Here is a 25,293-nt window from a genome sequence, read left to right on the forward strand (position 1 = left end):
GGTACAAATCTCCAGACTGTGAGGGCCAGCATATTCTATTCTATCTGAAACAATAGCCAGCGTGTTCAGCCCATCTTCCCCTGTGTGTGTATGTGCTGTATGTGTGTGTGTGTGTGAGAGAGCACATGTACTGCTCGGGCTTAATTGAAGGTGTGGTGAGGATTCTCATTAGCATGTCAGGCACATGGTTCCGCTAGGCTAGCTAGCTAGCTGTAGCCAACGAGACAGGTGGAGAGGTCAGGGATGGAGTGGAGAGACGGGAGCTTTAGTTCACTGCTTCCTTTTTGTCTGCCAGAGCTGGCCTCATCATTTCGATCACTTTGAATACAAAAGTATTTTTTCTTTGTTCATTTGGGAGCTCAGTTGTGTACCTACTTGAGTGTCTGGCTGAAATTCACAATTCACATTTGTTTAAATATACAGTACATGGAAGGGTAGAGTGTGAATGACTGGTTTGCTGGAAATAGAGCTGGGTAACATATACGATATATATCGTTATCGTGATATGAGACTATATATCCTCTGTGATTTTGGAGATTGTTATATCTTGATATGGCATTAGCGTCGTCTTTTCCTGGTTTTAAAGGCTGCAGTGGAGTAAGTGATGTCATTTTCTGAACGTACCAAGCTGTTCTACTCGTTCTAATGATTGCTTTTTCCCACGTAGTCATTATATCCACATTACTGATGATTATTTATCAGAAATCACATTATGTTAGTATTTTGTGACAACGCCAGTAGTCATCAATGTTGTTGGACTATTTGGCCAAAAATATTGTGATGTTTGATTTTGTCGCCCCATCCTTGCATTAATGAAGTGCTTTCAAAATATCAATGTATATATTGTGTATCACGGTGCAGCCAATAAATATTGTGATATTATTTTAAGGTCATATCGCCCAGCCCTAGCTGGAGACCTGAATGTCAGATAGCTGCTGTGCTCAACTGTTCCGCGGTGACAAAATGTAGCATGAATATTTCACAAAGTCTAACTTGCCAGTAGGGCTGCATGTAGCATTTGATTTCACAATCGTTCATCTATCTTTTTTTAAGAGTATTATTATTTGATTTATCATTTAGTATTCAAAATGTCAGACAATTGTCCACATCGGAATTCTTTCAGAGCCCAAGGTGACATTGTTAAATTGTTTTGGCTGACCAGCAATCCATGATGCTGGAACCAGATTATGATTGGCTTCATTGTGTAATGGTTGACCTAAACAATTAATCAATAATCAATATAATATGATTAAATTTCTGTTGATCAACTACTCAATCAGCTAATTCTTTAAGCTCAAGGCTACTTGTCAGATTTGTGCATCTACAGATCATGTAACTAACCATGACTGTATTTTAATTAAAACATGCAATCCAAAAGTGTAACGTTAACCAGAACTATCAGATCTATCATCCTTAACATTATTACTAATATTCTCTAAACCCTTTTAGTCAGACATTATAGTCACTTGCCAATGTACCATCTAAACCAGAGGCACACCATCTGGAGAGGCAAACCATTCAAATGTTTGGGCCCCCTCAAAGAAAAAAAATGTGAAAAAAGCCCCTAATGGCCACTCATATTGGTACATTTTGCAATGACAACTATAAATCCCTTTGAACCTCCCATAAAGGCACAATACTGTGCACCACTGCTGCCTCAAAATCCCTGCTTTATGTGTTGATGATCACTGGCCTTATAATATGGGTTATTTACAATGTGACACAATACAATGTGAAGTTGTTTAGTTGTTAGTTTAGGTTTGAATTAGTCTTGTTGTTAATGTTATTTATATTCAAAAAGTCTAATAATGTGAACACTGGAAAGAAATTATTTTTTTTAGATTTTGTGCATTTTTCAGGAGTGTCACAACACTTCTAACATAATGTTGCTGGTTAGAATGGCCCCCTGAGAGTTTTTGCCCCTAGCAGACCCAGACTCGCCACTTTAAACAATGTTTGATCCTATAAAGTGATATGTCCTGAAGTGGTTGGAGCAAAGAAATCCCTTTCAGCTTAATGGAGGTACAGTAGTCACATTAGCTCTGCCAGAGCTCACTCAGCTGAAAGCTAGTTGAAACAAACCAGCATGTGAATAAGGGTTGTCTTGCTGACAGCCTTTTACTGCTGCGTTGAACAAAAAGGAAATGGTACGGTCATGTGATGGGAGGCTGGTGATGTTTTGATCTCTTGGCAACACGGAGCTATTAGCAGTGTAAGAGCATTTATTAAAAAGGCTCCCTGCATATATCTTCAGCATGAGGTGCTTGAATGTGTGAGACAGCGTGTACATATGTGTATATTTTGTGTGTGCATATAGCTGATATGCTTATGTGTGCTGACTGGGTATGGTGTGGGCCAGCATACGCTTCAGTACGTGCATTCTGAATGTGTGTGTGTGTGTGTACATTTATAGCTGTGAAGGTACAGCCAAATACTCCTTCCTGCCAGGTAACTGTGTTAAAGAAAGCAAGAGCTCCCTCTTCTTGTCTGCCAGAGACTGGGGCCAGCTGGACAAAATCTACCGGAGGCAGGTTTGCTGTTAGGAAGGCAGAATTTGCTTTTTTTTAATTATCATTGTAAAATTGGGGTGATGATTAGCATATCATACTTAATATAGTAGCATTTTATTAATGTGATAGTCTGTTATTACTCTTCTTTCCCCCTGTTACTTAAGGGGCGTACAGTTAACAAAATCCTCTAAAGGCTGCTTCATAATGAGCATTTTTTGTTGCTGCTGTGTGAGAGAGGTCCACACATGGCTTGACAGCACCAAGTGTGCACTCAAACACTGCAGCAACAATGCAGATAACCTGCTTTCACGAGCTCGATGACAAAAGAAGGCGCGTATATGAAGCTATGCGCGCGCCGACGCTTCGCAGAATCGTTAACAGGCAGGTGAGAGACAATCATGAGCAGTCACGGACATAAAGTCACCTTACAAGCATGATGCTTCCCTCCTCGAGTCGTGGACCACAGCAGCCTGCCTCCTCCACTCGCATCCTCCAGCGGCCCCGCCCCTCGGCACCTCCCCAGCCAATGAGAGACGACGCGCGGGGTGACTGGACATTCCATAAAAGGCTTTATTGGGGGGGAAAGGTAGAAGGGTGTTTTCTATGAATCTTCTCCTTTGAGTGGATTGTCTTTGCTCGCCGAGTTTTGTTTTTTTGGGGGGGGTGTGACGGAGAGTGTTTTCCCCGCTCTCTCTCTCTCTTACACGGGACACCCACGGGCTCGCTCTGTGTAGTTTTTGGCTCCGTGAGACTCACTACACCGCGGTTCATTCATCCTCTCCGGCACGCTGCCGCTACTCCATCCCCGACTCTCCTCGATCACTTCACCGGCCCGCCGACACTACCGTCACACACACCGTCCGTAACAGCAGCAGCAGCACGCAGCAAGCCTGACACGAGAATGGTCATGGTGAGTAGATATTAAAGGGCGCGGGGTTTGTCTAGTTTCCTGTGTTGTGCCTCCATTCTGCAACCAGCCGGACTTTATTTGAATTTAACCATATAGTGCGTGCCGCAGCAGGTAGACAGGTAGCGCCGCAGGCTGGAGATTTTGTTTTGCTCACAGTATTCATATTGACAGCCGCTATCTGCGTAACACGTTGCCTTTTTTTTTTTTTTTTTAAGTTAGAATTACTCACAAAGAGTTAACTATGTTGGCTGCACTTCTGTGGACAGGTGTGTGCAAGCAAACTAGCTTATATTTGTATTTTATTTTGAAAAGATGTAGTATTAGAGAGGAAATAATAATACAAAATAATAATCTGAATTTCAGTCCCTGAAACATCGCAATATCTTTCAGACAAAGTCAGTCCTGTACAGTGTATGTGTGTGCGTGTGTGTTAAAGAGTGTCCGTGTGTAAGTGAGAATAAGATGGTCTGTATACACAGTCATGTAAATGTACAGGGGATTTTAACATGCACCCAGTAATAGCTAATTTATATACACATTGCTGCGCAGGCATCCTATTACCATAGTGCCTGAGGCTGCAATCACTCTCCTAGAGCTCTGCTCCGCGCTGCTCTGCCCGGCTCACTCAAGCACAGACCTCAGCAGCGATTGATTGCTTTGCTGGGATTCAGAGAGCCTTTTCTCTGCCAAACCAGGCTGAGGCTGGCGTGTGCCGATGAGGGCTCAGAGCCAGCCAGAGAGCGAAGGTGTTAACACCGAGGGAGGGGGAGGTGAGGCTGAGGGCTGACGGGCAAGCCAAGAAGCCAATCACAGCCTCAGAGAGTGAGGTGGGGAGGGGGCAGTGGGCGGGCTCTGACCTTCCAGCTGAGCAGGAGACTGGGCGGTGGGGAGGATGGGAGGGGAGGGGAGGGGAGGGAGGGTGGTGGGAGGGGACGGAGGCTTGCTGCAGCCCAGCACTCTCTCATCCAGGCTCCCCATTCTCCTCTCAGCATCTGTGGAAGAAGGCGATGCTTGCTCCGTACGCCTCTAGTATGCTGCTCTCTGCTCGTCGCTAAGACTCAGGCAGAAACAGGAAGAGAGGCAGAGTGAGAAAAATAAAGAGACAGTGCCAGAGGAGACTGAGAAAGGAAGAGAGTAAGAGAGAGTAGGGGATTTTCCTTTGCTAAGGCACTGCTGTAGCTGTTGTGTGAGGAGAGAGAGAGCGTGAGACATCGGCCGGCGTCTCCCAAATGGAGTGGAATGGGTTTAAGATGGTAAGGAAGAAGGCTACAGGCAGCCTGCCACTATACTCCACTGTACATTGTTAACCATCGTTTCATTTTATGCTGCCTACAGAGGCTCGAGCAGGTTGTAGTTGTAGATTTACTACCACCCGCAGTCAGTATGTATGACTCTTTACGCACAGGCAATGCAGTGATACTATTGAACTATTTGTCGTGCAGAATGTGAAGTTCCTTCATACAGCAAAAGCAGATACAGCAGGGGGCTGGACTGGGAAGGTTTGTGGGCAGGATGAAAAACGCATGGAGGCAGATGGAGGGACGGAGCCAGATATCATGCTAATAGAGGTAAGGAAGGACTGGGGAGAGGAACGGAGGGAGGGAAGGGTTAAATCGGGGGAACAGCACCCATTTTATGTTGAAGTCAGGGCTGTAGGTGTCCCCCCCTTTTGCTGCCTTTGCACCACTCTGAAATATTTACCTGCGTATAGTACTGCAGCAGAGGTGGAATGCACAATGTTGATGCTGAATGTAAGATGGTCGGGAAACTGGACCTTTGTTGATTTTATATTCATGTATGCAAAGTAGTCCGTTGTTAATTATATGAGTAGACATGTTATCCGTCATGCTGCTTGTGTACACAGTGCGAGTTTGTGCTGTCCATGTGTTGTGCCAGCGCTGGAGAAAGATGGAGTAGGTGTGTTGGAGTTACACGCATGCCCGGATTACAATTCATTGTCATGCTGTGCCTTCTCTAAGTTTATACCCATTGTTCATGCGAGTGTGAGTGAATACGCCTGTGTGTTCTTAATTAATCTGTTTGGCTGTGAATGGGTGTATGTATAAGATATATTATGATAAGTTATCAAAGTCATCTGCTTTACCCCGCTTGCCTGAGACTCACTTTAACTTTGCATACATTTATCTATTCATCCATCACATCTAAGCGACAGAGTGAGAGGTTGACTCACAAAACCAGCAGCCATATATTTTCTTTCTGTCGCTTTCACCTGTCATGTATGACAGAGTTTTATTTCATTGCCGCTACTGCGTCACCATTCTGACTACAGAGTCAATACCATTATTTTGCATTCTCGACGCGTCCATCTGTTTTTCAAAATGGTTCTCTTACCATCCACAAAGTGGACTGACTCACTTTTGCATTTGCATGAAGAACAGTGGAAGCATTATTCATCTGTCGGCGAGTAAATGTTTGATTGTTTGCGTGCTGGCTTCTTTCCATTGGACGCAATCAAAATGCAAATTGAAACGAAGGCGTCTCCCCTGTTTGGTGACGCTGGCTCGTATGCTGTCTCCCTGGACACTCACGGCTAGAAGCCCAGTTAGTGTATGTGCATAGATGGAGGGGCATAGCAGGAACACACAACTGAGGATATGAGAGGACGAGCGTGAACGCAGAGAAAGAGTGTGTTTTTTATATAGTATATACAGATGGGGTTAGTATTATAATGTACAGTGGGTAGAAGACATGAAAGGGAGGAGTGACAGAGGGAGTGAAAAAGTCGAATGTTCATCAGTATTGGAGGTATTAGATATGAGTGTGCACCATGAAGCCTCCTGATGGGAACCAGTGGGGGACCTGGGCGAGAGACAGGCCGTCGTTTGACGCACACACGCACACACTCACTCACACACGCACACACACAAACACACACTGGCTCTATTACCCTCAGGCAGAACACCATGAGCTCCAAGGTTACACATCAATGCTAATAGGGTGGGGTGTGTGAAGAATTTATTAGCTACAGTGCACCGACCGAGTGTGTGCTCAGTGATTTTAATGTAAGTGAAGATCAGAGGAACATACGATTAGGATGGGTGCTCAGATACGTAGTCATGGCTTGATAGTAGGTCTGAGCAACAATTAAGGTGATTCGTAGACATCAAGTATGAAAGTGATGGATGATGGATGTAAAAGTAGCAGGACTGTAATACTTCATCAGTTGTTTTGTATGTCTGTGTTATCGGTGCAGTGCGTGTTTGTGCGTATTAGCGACGCGACTGACGTGTGTCCAGATGCAGAGTGACATGGTTAACTAGAGCCTGATTAAATACCAAGCAAACAGACAGTGAGAGAGAAGGAGAAGTGGTTCAGACGTAGGGACAATTACCTCTTAGTCTTCTTCCCTGCGTCCCTATGCTCAAACATCAGCTGTTTCAGGTTTACTGTAGGTGGGTATCTCACATCATACATTATATGTAGAGGAACAAACCTTGAATTGTTTTGTATGGTGCTGGTAGAAATATAAAACTATTCTCAGTTTGCATGATAAAAGAATTTGGGTTTAACCTGAGACTGAGTACACAGACATTTGTTAATATCAACAAATAAAAATTGAAAATAAAATGATAACTTTCTTGTTTTTATCACATTTAGCTGCTGCAAAATAAACTGCTCTAAAATCCAGATCATACCGCGACCATTTGAGACCTCCTGTGATAAAACAACAGCTAACAGTCTAAGGCAGCCCACCCAGACCAGTGCTCTGTTGAGATATTCATCACAGAATAACAATATCTGAGCATCCTGTTTTCACCTCCTTTAAGCTGTTCTCCTGGGCCCAGAGTGCTTGTTTGCTTGTAGAGAGAGGTTTCAAAATGGCATGTGGCTAATTAGATAGTTTGTAATTGTATTACTGAGCAGAAAATGTACGTACATTTTGGTGGGTAGTACGTACATGTTGTGGGTTTGACTTACTCTTTGTGACCGTTAAAGCATTGTTTCCCAGCATTTATTAGAATTTATTATTATTTATTAGAATATCTTATGTAGACTTTCATGAAGAGGGAAAAGAGGTAACCACCAGCCCAGTAGAAGTCCTTTCAATCTGTGTGTAGTCATGATTGGTGGTTTAATGTCAAATGGTCATATTATGTGTTTGTGTTAATATCTTCGCAGTATAGTTCATGTATGTGGTTGTTAATTAATAAGCATGTGTGTACACATTCAGTAAATGACTAGTGTGTGTGTGTGTGTGTGTGCACATGTCATGCCATGCCTGTCAACTCCTTAGCTGTACATGGCCAGGCCCAGTCAGGCGTGTATAAAAGGATCGTCAGAGCTGAGACACCAGTCAGTTAGCTGTAATTACATATTTACTGTATTAACTTTGATCCCCGATTGTAACAAGGCTTAGAGTGGGGTTCTTCAGATAGAGGTTATCGTGAGATGTTAGCCAGAGATATGATTACATTTGGGCTTGCAACTGACGATTATTTTCATTGTGCATTAATCTGTTGAATATTTTCTCAATTAATTGTTTAGTTGTATGGACTATACAATATCAGAAAATGGTGTCGATCAGTGTTTCCCAAAGCCCAATATGACGTTAAACCACTTGTTTTGTTCAAAGCCCAAAGATATTCAGTTTGCTTTCATCCAGGAGCTAGAAAATAATCACATTTAAGAAGCTGAAGTCAGAGAATTTTGGGGGGTTTTTTTACCCTAAAAATGTACTCAAACCGATTAATTCATTATCAAAATACTAGTTACTAAGAACTAGAGTTGTTCCGATTCTGATACCAGTATCTGAAATGCGAGTACGTGAGTCTATGCACCGATCTGATACCAGGTAATTTAGAAATGGGCCCCTGCTACTTTCCAATCAGCTCTGTTAGCTCTGCTTAACATTACACACCAGAAATCAGTTCTTCTTCGCTGCTCTAAAAGCCAACAGAGGAAGGCAACTACTGTTTTTAGAGCGGCGAAGAAGAAATTGATTTCACGTGAGTCAGACGGAGCTAGCAGCATGTCAGCTTTACTCTGGATAACCCCACCAGTAAAAAGGCGACATGTTCAGTATGCAAGGCCGTAATTTCGAGGGGTGGCAATTTCAACACCAGCAACCTGATAAAAGATTTTGAAGACACAGCACGCGAAACACTGCCTGGATTTATTTAAGTTGCTGTTGCAGTACTGTTTTAAACTGTTATATTTAAAAAGTGGCTGCACAACAGTTGTTAAAGGAATTGTAATTTATTCCTAGATCTCTTTATTTGTTCTTTTTTGGTCATGACTGACTGTCAAGATACTTAAAGAATGTTGTATGGCGACCATTCTCTGCAAGTTTTTAACCTGAGCCAGGCCATACAAAATCTTTTTTTTTTTTTAACACGCACTGGTATCGGATCGGTACTTGGTATCAACCTATACCCAAAGTCCAGGTATTGGAATCGGTAACGGGAAGGTAAAAATGGTATCATCTGGTAACATCTCTAGCTGTAACTAACAGTGTTAGCCAAACTCAATTTTTGGGACTGATGCAGATACCGATATTAGAGAGTGAAAAATTCCAATATATATAATATATAATATAATATCAATATATCACAATGGACTTGCATTTTTTTTTTAAAAAACTTTATTTTGGGCTTGCATGTCTACACAAACATTTTTGGCAGTGATCCCTCAAATATACTAAGCAAACACTTCAATACACCAACAGCGGGCAGGAATCACACCTGTGACTAAGATATGTAATGGAGGCATGATATTTTATAGTTTAAAAATAAAGTTGTTGTCAAAAATGACATCTGGGCACTGAAACAGTAAACTTCAAAGGGAATTTTAGAACTATAAATTGTCCCCAGCATCTTTTTTTTTGCATTATAATCTCTAAAAAGAAAGTTTTCATATCAGCGAATATCCAACAACATATACACTGATACTGATAATATCGGCCAACCAATATATATTGGTCAGGCTTTACCTGTTAAGTGAACATCCATCCATCCACCCTTCGTCTGTCATCCTTTCCAGGGTCACGGGGGGGCTGGAGCCGATCCCAGCTGACATTGGGAAAGCGGCGGGATACACCCTGGATAAGTCGCCAGTTCATCACAGAGCTGACATATAGGGACCAAAAACCAATTCACGCTCACATTCACACCTACGGACAATGTAGAGTAACCAATTGACCAAACTTTTTGCATGTCTTTGGATTGTGGGAGGAAGCCGGAGTACCCGGAGAGAACCCAGGCAGACACAGGGAGAACATGCACAGAGGGGCCCTTCCCCAGCCAGGTCCAAAACCAGGGATCTTCTTGCTGTGGGGCACTTTAAGGGTGTCAGGTCCACCATCGATAAGCAGTTACATTCTCATGCAGAATATTAACATCATAAACTCCATCTACAATCGAATAAGAGTTGGTCGACTGGTGGTTAAAAGTATAGCAGCTATCACAAAGTAAAGACAAAGTCATTTTTAATTTTTGTCTTGAAACCTTTGTTAAGAGGTTTTGCCATTGCTTTGGCACATTTTGTACATTATGACGTCTGTCAGTATTTTGGTGGTATAGTGTCTGTACAGATATAGCAAAATATTATATTGTCTGTAAATGTCTTTTCCACTTTTCTTTAAACAAAAGCTGGATGGAAGCAGTTAATGAGCCAAAAGCCTGTTTGAATAAGAAGCTGCTGTAACAATCTCTGTCCCAATTAGCACGCTTTGGTTTTTAAATATTCCTTTTGTGTGAAGCCTAAACACACATGAAGACTCACAAAACGGTCACGTTGAAAATTTAATAGGCTTCCACAGCGATTTCCTTCATTTATTTAAAATGTTTTTTTTTCCCCCCCTCTCATTTTAAAAAGCTAGAAATCTGAGAGGCATGGCAAGGCATTCTGCTGTGAGGGGAGCAGCATTCACAAATACTAGACCTAATTCCTTTGGCAGCAGCTCAAACTGCTACAGACAGACACATAATCAGCTGGGGAGTGTTAGCGCCTCAGCCCACTAGCAAACACAGGACCGAGCCCTTGTTGTGCATCGCTGCTTTTCAGAATAAATATCCCGATGGAAAATACAGTGGGAGGAAAGAGGTATTCATGTGTATATAGCTCTTTGTTCAGTCAAAGATACAGAAGGAGAGAGGAACACTGGCTTTCTTAGCTACTTTACTGCTCATTCTTTCTCGAGCCTCTCTCTCTCTGTCTCTCTCTCTTTGCCTTCCTTCCTCCCTCTCTTTCTCTCATCCTCCACTGTACCCTGTGTGTTTTGGTATTCATACAGATGTTTGGATTTGAGTGGCAGTTCCTCCTGAGACTGTGCACAAGCGGCTGACTCGTCTCATCTGCATTTTGCATCCCAGGAAAAAAGGGAACAGAAAGCAGTGGAAAGCATCAGCAGGCAGACAGACTCTGTGTGTGTGTGTGTGAGAGAGAGAGAGAGAGAGAGAGAGAGAGAGGGAGTGTGTGTGTGTGTGTGTGTGTGTGTGTGTGTGTGTGTGTGTGTGTGTGTGTGTGTGTGCATGTTGCGTGTTGTTTGGCTTTGGCAGCTTAACTGGCCCCAGTTCTGTTGCTGTGTGATGTTTAAAGGACATTTCAAGGTCACGCTTTCGACAGGCCTCGCCGCCTCTGACATATTAAACATTTATATTTTTCTGTAGCCGGATGAATTATAGATTGAACATGCAACTGAACATGCTACAAAATGGCACCATTGTGGTTGGTAATAGACACATTAGGGCCTACAAACACAGCATCCCACACGACAGCCTCGAGTCTGCCTTATCTCATCAATAGCAACACCAACAAAGGGAGAAAAAAGGCTGATCTTGCTCTATGCGATTTGCCAAGACACAGGAAAATCCCATGGCAGGCTGGAGAGGGGATATAGAAGGTCCATCTGCAAGTCAGTTCTGGTCAGTGACTCATAATGATCAGGGCATAAAGATAATAATGCGGTGGCTGACAGACTGCCTCTAAAAGGAAAAGCTATCTCCTCATGAATTTATTTGAGAAAATGCAGGCAAGGAGGTAGATAATAGCTGACTATTCTCTCTTGTGTCAGCGGTTTGGTTTGCCTTTTTGGCGTAGCACACGTGAAACCAGAGATGGCCAACCAGCTAAACCCACTGGCAGTTATCAGTCCACAGCGATGGTAATTCTGATAATGACGCTGTTTGTCCCAACAGGAATATAGATACCCTGCGCATTCCCTTCCAATCGACTGGAATGCCATCCTTGCTATGCAGCATAACGAGATGGAAATGGAGGGAACGTGATATCTGATGCTTATCAAGACTGATAAATGTCAGCAGCAGGCACGAACCGCACCTGTCAAGTTGATATTGGGAGGCAGAGAGAGAAAAAGTCAAAAAATGGGAACAGTAGAGAGATGAATGCATGCTATCTCACGGTTCCATGGCTCTCCAGCACATGCTGTCAGACTAAAACGCTGTAACAGAATTTTCTATGGCAATAAGCCGACGCCTTCTATATGTTGCCTCCCTGGCAAATGCGCGCCGTATAGGAGCAAAGATAGTCTCATGTGGGCATTTTCAATTACTCCGCACTGTACAGCAGTAGGGGGGATTAATCTGCTCGTTTGAATGCACGCCACACCTAATGGTTTAGCTGGTGTGCCGCGGGCCTCGTCTGTTTGCTGTGCTGGTATACATTTAGGCTTTTGTGTCTCACTCTGCGCTCTTCCTGCTGCAGTAGAAGCCATTTCTAAATCGCACCACTCTCACATCAAGTCACAGAATTTTCACAGAAGATGCGCTCACTATAAATTCTCAAGTCAAAGTCCAAATTGATTGTGTAATGACTTGTGCAAAGCAACTTTTAGAGAGCGACTGAATTGGTTTGGCTTTTGCAATGACTGCATATTTAAAAAGGGAATGTTTACAAGTGCAAAGTTAAGCTAAATATTCAGAAGAAACCAGGCGTGTAACTACACCAAGGACCAAAGATTTGATATTTCATGATGTCACTCAGAATAGGAAGAAGGCTGCCAGAAGAGATTCACCAGAGGATAAATATAAACGTTTTAGCTTGTCAGCCTATCAGTGGCCGTAGTTACCTCCTCTACATCCACATGTAGTTCTGAGTTATTCATTACCTCCGTCAAACTGTTTACTCATTAAGACAGATGACGGACGGCTGTCCTTTTCCCTTGCAGCTATTTGATTATATGAGCTCCGGTTCAGAGCTAAATCAATAACCAGATTAGCTAGGCACGCGCATACACACCCACACACAAAAACACACTGACATACACTCAGCCACACCCTCACACAGTACCTAAGGCTGTGGAATGAATTCTCGAGTACAACGGTTGGTTGGTGTCTATGTGATTTAGCTCTATGGCTTTGCTGCAAGGCAGACACACAACACACTCGCACACAAACACACACACACTCAGAAGCAGGCTGTGTCTGAGATGCAGCTGATGGGGGAAACAGTGATTAGATTAGGAAGAGCTCTGCCTCTGCTTCTTCTTCTCTCTGCCTTGCTCTCAGTGTAAGTGCTGTGCTGTAGGTTTTGCTCTTATCGTATACCTCCAGGCTGTTTATAGCGTTTTAAATACCTGTTCAATAAAGCCAATATTACCACTTCCAGCCTCAAACCAGTTTTAATTAGAACTCCTGCTGTGAATTATACAGAAAATTTAGTTCAGTCAGAGGAGTTTACAAGTTTCTTATTCTGTTGCTCGTGGACAGTATTCTTAGAGACCCCTTTTGGGAGAGTTGCTTTAGCCTGTTATCTTGTTCCTCCAGGCTTTTTTATACATACAACAAGCATGACTTGAGGCTTGAGCAAACGAGAAATAAACAGTTGTTACTGCTGACTTGCTTATTCCTGACCTGATATGTGCAGGTGGCCACAGTACCGCTGTATAGTTGGGTAGTCGAGTTAATGTGTGCATTTCTGCATGTTTGCATGTGTTTGTTTATGTACACACTGGTGTATTTTAGTGTATTTTGCTAAAGATAGGAGACAGCTTCACTAAAATGGCTGGCTGCCTGCACAGGTGCGTGGCCGCGTTCACCTGCCAGCTACTTGTGGAGGTGGTGTCCTCACTCATGACACATGGTGCTGACTCAGATGGATCAGCCTGCCTGCTCTACCTGCCTCACTGTCTGTTTTATGCGTCCTCTATCCTCCTCTGTCCCAGCCCGGCTAAAAGCAACTTCAGCTCAACTCGGAAATGCACGGAGACACAGGCTACTCCCTGAAATGCAATCCAGAGTAGTGCATGTTTTTGTCATCGCAGGACTGTAGACTCAGTGTCACTTAAGTTTATTCAGAAAACAATCATAGGGAGTAAAGGTAACCAGGTTAGATCTTAACATAGTCATGGCAAATGTCATTTTTGTGTTCTTAAAAAAGGAAGACAAATACAGAAAAAAGACCAGCCCTACTGGGGACGATCAACCTTTTATGTCATGTTAAATGACAGGCGTGATGTAGACTTACCTTACACTCTTCTGCTTTGTTTTGAACCCTTTTCTCTTATTCACAATGTGTCTTTTGTGCTTACTGTTAATACTTACTTAATAGGCTCTACATGTTAGATAGATATCATCTCCACTAAAACCTCTAACCACATTAATGACATTTAATTAAGGATTGAATCCCATGTAGAGGATGAGACGATGATTTAGCCCCTTTAATCCACGAAAAATGTCCTACTGTAGCTGAGGGCCTCGACAGCGATCACTCCCATCCGTCACACCCAGGGATTACAGCAGGACAGACAGCGATGCACAGCAGAGACATCTTGCTGATTTGACTGAGCTGGGAGCAGAGATGCTGGCTGCTGCAGCAAGAACTGGAACAAAGTCTGGCAAGCTGTTGATGGGGATTTGATGCTGTTCAAGGGAAGACTACTGTTGGGATGAGGCGCTGTACTGACTTGCAGCTGAGGATTGGATAGAGAAATAGGGGTCAGGGGGCATAAAGCGAGGGACTGTCCCTGGCACAGGAGTGAAACTAGGGGAGCTGTGATGAGGACCTGAGAGGCCAGGCTAGGGCGAGAGCTGAGGGACAGGGACTTGGGCTGACAGGCAAGGCCAGGCCTTCAATTCCAAGGCCCTGTCCCCGTGCTCCAGGCTTCAGCCAAACAGCTAGGCAGGTGTCCAGCTGATCTCACACCCCCACAAGGGAGGAACTGCAGAGCACCAGTCACTGGAGCTGCACAAATTGAAGTGTCATCTCCAGAGTCAAGATGCTCACCAATTTTCTGCATGCGTTGGTGCAGAGTTGGGATTCAGCCAGTGGACAAATGGCTCCGGTTCCGCCTACAGCTTGGCTCAGCAAAGGAGACTGTGTGTGTGTGTGTGTGTGTGTGTGTGTGTGTGTGTGTGTGTGTGTGTGTGTGTGTGTGTGTGTGTGTGTGTGTGTGTGTGTGTGTGTGTGTGTGAGAGAGAGAGAGAGTAACTACATATGTATGGAGCACTGCAGGTCCTCAGTCATTGTCCTTGAATGATGTTCTGTCTTTTGACTGCCCACAATGCTGCATGAAATAGCTTTTCGAGAGGTTTTTAGAAAGAAATAATACTAAGTCATAATAATTGCCAAGTAAATGTAGAAGTTATATCACTTCAGTTATGAACATTTAAATGCAAAAGCTGGCAAAACCTTTGTTGTGCCAGATTGTTTAGCCTCTAGAAACAAGTGAACCTGAACAGATATTTAACATTTATAAAAAAGTAATCTTTGCCGAGACTCATCCTGTAATTGTGTGAAATATAAATCTTGAGAATATTATACAGATCGTGTCTGACAATCCCCTCAGCAATAGGTCGTATCCTGTCATCTCCTGAACTCTGACCTTACACAAGTATGTGCCGATTACCCAGGGGCTGTGAGGGAGTGTGTGGGAAAGCTGCATCGATCTCACTGAAAGACTGAAACATCACAAAAGAGAAAGAAGAAAGGGGGGGAAAAGTCGAGCCAAAGTTAAATGAAAAATTGCTTACGTACACGTCTTGCGCGTGGTCTGGAACATTTATTATTCTGAGTCACACAGAGAGAAAAGGGGTGGAGGAGGATAGAAGAAGAGAAGAATCCATTTGGTAAAGTAGATGCAGATCGATGAGAGTGGAGGCAGGCAGGCCAGAGTGCAACAGAGGAGGGGTGTGTGTGTCGGTGAGTATCCCTGATGTGTCTGCGCGGACGCGCGTGTGTGCTTGCTGGATGAGGCGTCCCAGATTACTTTTCCCTGATTGATCCGGCACAGCATCCGTCTGACCTGCAGGACGTTTCAGAGCTTGGCAGATGCTGGTGGAGGTGGAGAGATGACGAGAGAGAGAGAAGGCCAGGAAGAAAGGGAGAGGAGAGAAAAATAAAAATCAATAGCGCAGAGAGCATTACAGGGAACTTGACTGACCGAGGAGCTGAGATAGTAAAGTCGTATTAATCTCTTTGTGTCTCAGTCAGTTTGATAGGAACTCCAAATCAGTATCACTAATTCAAATCCAGTTTCACTTTGGGGGACTGAGTAAGAGTTACAGTGCAAGTTTGGCGGTATCAGGTTATGGTAACTTGAATGGGACACATTTATCTGACAATAGATGAAAATAAAGTGATCATTTTATCAAGCCAAATCATTTTCTGAAATAAAAAAAAAATAAGATGCACAAGGCATAAGGAAATCACAAATAATATCGGAAGCAAGATGGTGAGGCGAAGTCTAACAAGTCAGATGGTTGCATGCTGGCTCCATTTTGTAGCTGCCAGGGAGTGTGTCTATCAGTGGAGAGATCCTGCAGCATACTGTCTACTCTGCAGTCTCTACAGCCTCCATCTATCCTGGCCAAGTCAGGGTAAATTGATTGTCTAAGCTCTGGAAGAGAAGGGGGGAGGGAAGCCTGCGCCAGGCCCGCGATATAAAGTGGCGGTTTTATGGTGTAAAAGCAGCAGAAGAGTGACGAAGGTGAAAAGGACAGTAAAGGAAGAAACTCTTTAGTCATCTTAATTTTAGTTTATAGCCTAAGTGAAATAGTGCTGTGGAGAAAGAGAGATTATCTGGGAGAAAGACTTCATTCATATACAGTAAATCTCAAAGAAACTTGCGTGTGCCTTTGGTTTTTTTGACTGTTAGAGGAAAACAAATGTTTACTCCCCTTCCTCGCTGCAGGCGGATAAGGCTCGTCCTATTTGACTGCAGTACCCAGACACCATTGGCCAGGAGCCCAAGGAGACAGGAAGCACTTTTGTGGCATCAAATATTAATGGCGTTATAGAGTGTATTGATTATATAATAAGTTTTCCCAGCATCTGAGCACCGACTGAAATGTATTCCCTGAATAATTGAAAATGTATCCATGAGCGGTTTTTCATCTCAATGGTGAGCCGATGTAATTGCATTGCACCCTTATTCCAGCGTTATTTGAGATTTTATCAGAGGACGCACGTGTGTGTGTTCATGTGATAAACGCAAGGACAGTGAGAATATGAAGAAGGATGAAATTGTGCGTGTGTGCCTTGTGTGTGTGTGTGTGTTACGCCTGAGACTGTGTTTGTTTTATCGAATGGTTGAGCAATGAATCTTGAGCTCTGAGCAGTGTTTTGAAAATGGGATGCGGAGACTTAAACGCACATATGAGAAATGTAATATTCCTTTTGCCGACATTATGCTCTTATCCACTATACATTCGATGTTGAAATGGAGACTCATATGCATTTGCTTGCTGCTTCTCACATTTTTATCACCACATTTGTACATGCTACGATAGCACTGCACTGTCTGCTTGCTGCGACACACCATTCCCCTCCGCACCGACATAGTGTGTAAAATGACGGCTTTGCAGAATGGGTGAAAAATGCTTCTGATGTTTCACCTCTGCCTAACATTTTCTTTTTTCAGGGTAGTTTATGTTGTCCTTGTAGCTATCTTGTCCTCTGAACTCTTGATGAGATGAATGTTAGTCCACTTTAATGTATTTGGTGGCTGCAGACTGTAGTTCTCCCCAGGGGTGTAGCTATCCCTGGCACTGTCAACTCTTGGTCCTTTTAAATGGTTATAAATACACCTCGCTGACTCTGGCACACCTGCATGAGGTTGACCTAAGACAGCCCAATCGCCAGAATAAATGTCATGGATATGCTGAAACATTTTCTTTAAGTTGCAACTTTACAGGTTAAGTTTGCACCTAACCTGTGCTCATGGTCTTTAAGCACAAAACCACTTGGTTAAGGTGAGGAAAAGATAGGGCTGGATATCGAACTTTGGCCACAGACCGAATTGCCTTGATACTATTGAGTATCTTGTCATTCGATACCAAAATTCAATTCCAAAAGAGCTAATCTCATCAAGGTCAGTGAGCTAATAAGCATGCAGTATGCTTGTTGTGCCAAGATCTAATAGTGCTGGTGATTGGCTGTCTCGAGGCATGCAGGAAAAACACTGGGCTCGCCACATGTGTAGGTAATGTAATATTTTGTTTAAAACAGATTTCATAAAATTGGTATCATAAAAAGTTTCGTTCAGGAACCCGTATTGAAGTCAAGGTATCCGTATTTTTTTTTAACGATACCCAGCCCTAGAAGAAGATCATGTTTTGGTTCTGTCGCCAAATTGTCACGATGTCTCATCAAAATATCCTGTTTTGTTGCCACAAGAATAGCTGAGAAATGTCCCTATGTCTTGTTCAACACATGTTGAAAGTTTCAAACAGCTGAGATGTGAATGTGATATGTTGGATAAATGCTGATATGACATGCACAAATTTGAACGTATCTGTGGTTTGTAGAAAAGTAAAATGCAAACATTTTATTCTGGCGACTGGGCTGCATAACACACTCAAAGCTTGAAAATGAACATAAATACGTAATGTTTCTAACCAATTTCTCCCAGTTAGATTTACAAAATAGAAAGTATTTTTTCATATTTTACACAACCATTATTCATCAGTAACCCTTTGGCCCTCACCAGACTAAAACAAAGGTGGCTCAACTTGATATTTCTGTTATAATCCCCCCAAAATATCTCAATATTCACCATTACCTGTCAGAGAGTAGAAACCATATTCCTTGTCCTCTTCTCTACCCTGACCTCTCTGCCCTTCTGTATCTTCTTTTTACCTTTCAAGCTGACAGTTCACTCTCATTTAGACCTCCATTATGCATTCCTGCCTAAGTTTACAAGACACATTGACAACAGAACATGTACAGACTATCTCTCTCTCCTCCCCCACCTCTGTCTCTCCCTTTCTTTGAAGTATTGGAAGTGTCTTCCCCATTACTCAGCTCTTGCCTTTACTTCTTCCTCCTCCTCCTCCTCCTCCCATCTGATCCCTCACTCCCTCCCTTCATCTCTCTGAAGGAGTAAATGAAGGCAGAGGTCAGCCCTCCTCTCTTCCTCCTCTCCTGCTAAATTGGCTGCTCGTAGCATCCGTAGATAGCTGCAGGCATTTAAGCCTCCTGCTCTGGAGAGCTAGTGAACAGACTTCCTGCTCATTTGTGGCATTTCTGTCTCTTCAACCACAGGCTTGTTTACCCACAGAGAGCAAGAGGGAAACCCTCATTATAAACTCTGCCAAGGTCATTGCAGTCACCACACCAATCTGCTGGCTTGTACACACACACGCACGCAGTTTTATTCAATCCATTCAAATGACTGAAACAACTGAAGAAATAATATCTTTCTATCTTAGCAATTCAATTTTCAGCATGAAGCAATATTTCAAGAAATTGAATTATACAGTTTTCCCAATCTTAATCATCACCCCATTGTATTTCTCCTCAATGACAAATCACTCATCTCCACCAGTCATACCAACCAAAAACAAAAATCCTGAGCCACCTTTCTGTTTTAGTTTGACTGTAAAAAGTGTAACTGTATTTTTCCAGTGAGCCGCCATTTTCTCCATCACCCCAAACCCCCTATTCACTCCCCAAATCCCACTGCAACCCTAACCTTGTAAAGTGAGTGTATGATGTTGACGGTGGGCTGTGCGTCCCTCCCTCCCTGTGCTCCGCTCCATAGGGGTCGACAGAGACACAGTGGCGTCAGGCAGAGCTCCCACAGCTCCAGGGCTGGGCAGAGAAGGGATTGCTGACACAGCCAAAGATGGTAAGGAGACTACTGCTGCCAAATGGATGGCCCAGCCATTTTACACACCCATGAAGTAATATGATCTGATATTGTACTGTGTTTACATAAATACACTGAGGTTGGTGATGCTGCTGACTGAGACAGTTGGAAGTGGAGCAGAGATTGACGGATAGGGCAATAGACAGAGGGCAGGAGGGAGGACCAGGAGGTTGCAAGGGTAGAGGAGGTTATACAGAGATGAGTGAAATATTCAGCTGCTGATGTGTTCATCCATTTTGTATATTTGAGGAAGTCAGGAAATAATGTTGCAAATGTGAAATGCTTCAATAAATATGTACATATTGACATTTTAGTATTTATACTACATCTGTTATAAATAAAGCCTGACTGATGTATAGGTTGGCCAATATTGTCGCCTGATATTGACCTAACGCAGTATATATTGTACAGTATATGTTGTCGATATCGGCAGGTAAGAAAACTCTTAAACACAGTGCAAAAAATGATGCTTGGGGTGATTTATAATTATTTCAGGTGAATTTTAACGTTCAGTTCTGCTTTTAAGATGATACATTTTTTTGTTAAACTGTAAAATATCCTGCCTCCATTACATATTTTTGTCATAGGTGTTTGATAACCGCATTTGAGGGATCACTGCAAAAAAATTTGTTGATATCAGCTGAAAATATCCCCCCAAAAGCTCCCTATAGGTTGGGCTCTAGTTACAAATCAGTTGTGCTTTTTAGCCTTCATTAGGGTTGCAACTAATGGTATTTTTTTGTCATTTATTATTCTGCCAGTCATATCCAAGCTTAAGCAATTAATCAATTTAGTTTTTAAAATGTCCATAAAAAGTGAAAAATACTCATCACAATTATCCAGGAGCCCAAAATGATATCTCCAGATTGCTTCTTTTGTCCAACAACAGCCTAAAACCCAGACTCTTTATTTACTATCATAAATGACAGCTAAATATGTGACATTTTAGCTTTAAAATAACTGAAACTATAAATAGATTATCAAAATAGTTGTAATTTTCCTTCAATCGATGAATTGATTAATCGCTGCAGCTCTATCCTTCATTAACTCCTGCAAAGCTGAAAATGTGAGAATTTCTGATGGACTTCTGTTTCCTTGCACACACATGGAGACTGACTCAAGTTTTTGCAGCGATAACTTGTATTTCTTTTTCCTCCTTCTCCTTTATTGAGCACTGTAGCACTCTTTAGAAATGAATCTATCCCTGCCATGCACTTACCTGTAGAGCAACCATAGCTTCAGCATTGTTTGAGTCAAGCCAGATTTAATTCATTATTGTCAAGATGCCATTTTTAAGAATGACCATCAGGTATCTCTCAACTAACAGTAACCATGTATTCTCAATTCTATCCAACACCATTGCACACATTTGTTTTCAACATTGTCAACATGTATTTCTTTTAGCTAGAAGCCCAGTGCTGGCCCTGCCTCCTACATGAGTAGAGTAGAATTAAAACTTGTGAGTAAAAGAAGCTGCATCTTGAGGCTGAGAGCTTGAGAGGGCTGTGTGTTGTACTAAGTCAACAGGACATGCAGTGAGTTCTGTCCACAGCACTAGGCTCCACAGTGGGAGAGCAGGGGCAGCCAGAGTGTTCACAACCAACAAGGAGTGGACTGCTGAGCAGCACAAATGCTGGTGGGCAGGGACAAGGAGAGGAATATAATTGGCCACTGGGACTCGGCAGGTCCCTGTTAATTAGAGGCAGCCATTTTGGTGTAAAAACTCCTCAGAAAGCGTCCCATGGAGTTGAAAGTCTTTCTGACAGAATGGAGCCCAGCAGGGAATGTAAACAGATTTAATAAGGCTCTCTCCAATCAACTCTGTTATGGCTAGATACTATTCTGTCCTTACTCCGCTCTTTCTCCCCACCCCCCCTTGTCTTGCTCGGTCTGTCTCTGTATCTCTGTTGTGGTAGAATGGTGAGTGAGTAGGAAAGGATACTGTCAAAAGAACAATTTGCATGCAGCTCTCATCTTGAGAGCTTTTAGACATCTCCCTGTCTGTTTGTTTTCTGCTGTGGGCTCGGGCCATTGTTCTCTCTCTCTCTCTGTATGTGTGTTTGTGTGTGTGTGTTTGAGTATGTGCTCTTTCACTCACTGCAGAGTGTGAATGCATAGAAGTGTGTGCACGCATGCGAATGTGTGTGTTTGGAGAATGAGAGGATGGAAACAGATTCAAGACTGACATTTTGTTGGTGCTGCTTCTAAACACTGAGACAGAGGGAAAGAGGAGCACTTAATGATATGAAATACAGGCTTTCTTTAAAGGTCTTCCTACAGTCAGAGAAAAGACAGATATAAGCCTCCATATGTTATTCCATTATATCATTACTTGGAGATAGAGATATTCCCATATTCCCAAATTGCTTTTCTTAGTCATCCTATTGAAACTGTTTTGAACCCTCTTAAAATTCACTTACCTTTCTGAATAAATAGCACAGTATTTTATTCAATATTAAATTGATATTAGTGTGAATGTATTGGTGGTATTTGTTCAGTAACCAAAGAGTTCTTTGTTTGCCTGCCGTTTCATTTATCATTATCTCTGCTCACCACTACACGGAGGTAGAGTAGATAAAAGTAAAGTGATTAAAGCCGAGAAGTGCATGCATTGTAAATGTCTAAAACGGTTTTGAGAACTATTTCTGTACAAACTGGGAAATTTTTAAATTCCACTTTGAGCTATATTATTAGAACACAGGTCCAGTCTTTTGATAATCCAAAAATAGAGCGAAGTACGACTCGTGCGTCGTTCCTCCCTTGCTAAAACCAGCCCCGCTTCCGAGTGCAGCCTGTCTGCGTGTACTTAAGAATGGTTAAAAATAGACCAAGAGCCGAACGGTTGAACAGGGGAGAGGGAGAGATCTGAGTGATGGCTTTAAAAATTTGATTGAATCAGATTAAAGAATATTTGCATCTTAATTTGGATTTCAGCATGTAAGGTCATTAGAGTGCTTGTGCAGCAGTCTGATGGAAACTTGTGAGTTTGTGTTCCGATTGGGCATGGACAGGCCTTTTTTGAGGGCTTTGCTGTAGTTAACTATGGTCCATTATGCAGAATCACTATTGGTACTAGCAGTAAGATGACACAATACACACATACGTACAGTGTGAAACAGAGACCATCATTATTGTAAGGCCGACACTCAGAAAATAAAAAAACAAAGCTCACAAGCAGTCTGTCAGCAGTCAGTTTACAGTATCTTGCTCAAGAGAGAATGATGCTCACTATACCTTTCTAACAGCGCGTCCATCCTTTTTTTCTGTCTCATCTTTCCACCATTTACTGATTAATTGTTAGCTGTCTCTACTCTTTCTTTGGCGAAACTCCGACACTCCCCTCACACACATATAGGCAACAAAAGCCATTAATTCGATCAAACAAATGTTTTTTATGCAAATGTATGAATAATTTGACTGCACACATTGCTTTCGTTGGAGAATAATGTTCACTCAGAATAAGCATTTGTATTAAATGTGTCAGAGTGCTCTGGTAGAAAAGCAAAGTGCAACCAACCTCCCTCCTCCTCCGACTTTTGACTCTCACTCCTTCTCACCTTTTTTCTCTGTTTTTATTCTCACACTCAGTTCCTTTTTGAACACTTTGATTGTGAGATGCTCTACAAAAACAAAACAGATATGAAAGTGCAAACTTCTCTCTGTCACAGCTGCAGCATCAGCAGTCAATAAGCAACCTGAGGGGCTGCCCCCATTGCTGACCATTCAGAGATACCCCGTACTGTCTTTTTTAGCCGTTTATCCTCTCTGTGTCCAATGTTTGGTGTATTTCTCAATGTTTAGACATGTGTATTGTGTACAGTGTGTTCACTATATGTCTACTTTGTAATTCCATATTAGGGTTTAACAATGTTTTGATTAAATGTTAATGCATGGTAATAATGACACTGTGAAATGAGAGGCAATTTGTTTTTCACCAATTGGATAATTCGGTGGAAATAAAAACTGTCATCCCTAAAGACTACTATTCAACCATTTATTCACACTGCCTCAAAATATGAAAATCATAAAATCATAATCATAAATATCTGAAAAATCAGGTTGCTTCATCACATTGATGCAAAATCCTGTAAATACAGAATAGCTGTAAAGCATCCTGTTCACTGATTTGGAACATTATCTGCAATAACTAACCAAAATCTGGCGAAACCTCTCTTGGTTTGCTAAATACTGTCCTCTAATTATATATTGTCATATTACCCAGACAAAGTAACAATGTATTGAGTGATGCTATTCTAAACTGAGAAATAAATGAGAAATGTCATTGTTCTACTCTGCCACTATAACATTTGATTCCTTGCGAAAATTAATTGTATTAACTAAGACCAACACAAGGACAAAGCTTGTTTAAACCATTTAAAATATGTTTTTCAGTATCTATAAATAGGCCTTTAAAAGCCTTTTAAGCCTTTTAAAGTTGATTTGACTTAATGCAACAAAAGTCATGTTTTTTAGATAATTAATTTAGAAAATAACCACTTTGACTTTAAGTGTATGTATGCCGTGCTTCGTATTCATTGTTCCAAACTGCTGAGTACAGCACGGAAGCCTTTGCTAATTAATGCTGTCTCTCTCCTTCTTCATCCTTCCTCCTCTCCTCGTTTCTCCTCCTCTCCTCCTCCTCCTCCTCCTCCTCCTCCTCCGTGCCCTGCTCCAGATCATCAGTAACATGGAGGCACCAGTGACAAATGGCCCCAGTGGAGGAGGCACCACAGCCAACGGGCCGACCACCAACAGCCGCGGCTGCCCCTCGCCCATGCAGACTGGCCCAACAAATGACGACAGCAAGACCAACCTCATTGTCAACTACCTGCCCCAGAACATGACCCAGGAGGAGTTCCGCAGCCTGTTTGGCAGCATCGGAGAGATCGAGTCCTGCAAGCTGGTTCGCGACAAGATCACAGGTACAGAATGGAGACTGTTGAATGCTCTGCTGGGATATTGCTGCTTTTTTAACCCAAAATATCAGCTTGTCATGATCTAAGGAAATAAACTGTTTAGCCTTGATATTAGTTTAGGTGTATGCAGTGAGTTTTAAAAAGAAAAAAGTTTTTCTTTTCAAATCCCACCCACCTAAGTGTTGTTTCATTGACCTTATGATACATTCACAAGTAGAAGTAGGGATAAATTAGGATATAATGTAGTATACTGTGCGATGATTTGGTGGTACACAAGGGAAAATTCGCCAAAGTAAAGAGAAAAGGGAAAAGCACAAGGTGAGTTATTGTACTGAGCTCCCTCGCAGCTGGAAAGGATTTTGATGCTTGCTTTCTATTATGATGGTTTAAACTGGTCTGATCCTGGGACTTTAAGACTGGACTTCCTGTTCACAAAAGCATCCTTTTTCCACAGTACAATACTGTAGCCTCAGCTGTAAGTTCTTAACATATCACATATTTTAAGATTGTTGGCAATCCTTTTTTTCACCTGTCACAATCATTTGCAGACGAGCTGTTTAGTGACAAATATGCTGCCTTTGTTCTTTTTTCAATTAAGTACATGTCAGAAAGGATTTGCAAATGTACACATTCTGCTTTATTTATGTTTTACACACCGTCCCAATTTTTGGAACCAGTATTATTTTTGCATTTGTACATGAAGACATGAAGGACATGGACATGAAGGCTCTAAACTGTGTGTTGACAAGAATTAAATATGAAATTAATAGGTCACACTTGTGTACACTAGGCTTGCCGTGGTGGTCAGTGTTACTAGTGTTAAGCAGTGTTCCGGCCTTGACACTGATTACCTTTTTTGCTCACTGCGACCGCAGTTTTTTTGCTTTTTGC

At 42.3% G+C, this 25,293-nt stretch overlaps 1 protein-coding gene across 1 annotated transcript in view; it reads left to right on the plus strand.

Moving 5' to 3' along the window:
* Positions 1-25,293, plus strand: part of elavl4 (ELAV like neuron-specific RNA binding protein 4) — a 76,001-nt gene that overhangs the window by 12,312 nt on the left and 38,396 nt on the right. The window contains 2 exon segments of the mRNA XM_073476706.1: positions 19,379-19,465; positions 24,162-24,408. Of these exon segments, the coding sequence (XP_073332807.1) occupies positions 19,379-19,465; positions 24,162-24,408 (334 nt within the window).

The sequence above is a fragment of the Pagrus major genome, chromosome 11, assembly GCF_040436345.1.
Source record: "Pagrus major chromosome 11, Pma_NU_1.0".
Classification (NCBI taxonomy): domain Eukaryota; kingdom Metazoa; phylum Chordata; class Actinopteri; order Spariformes; family Sparidae; genus Pagrus; species Pagrus major.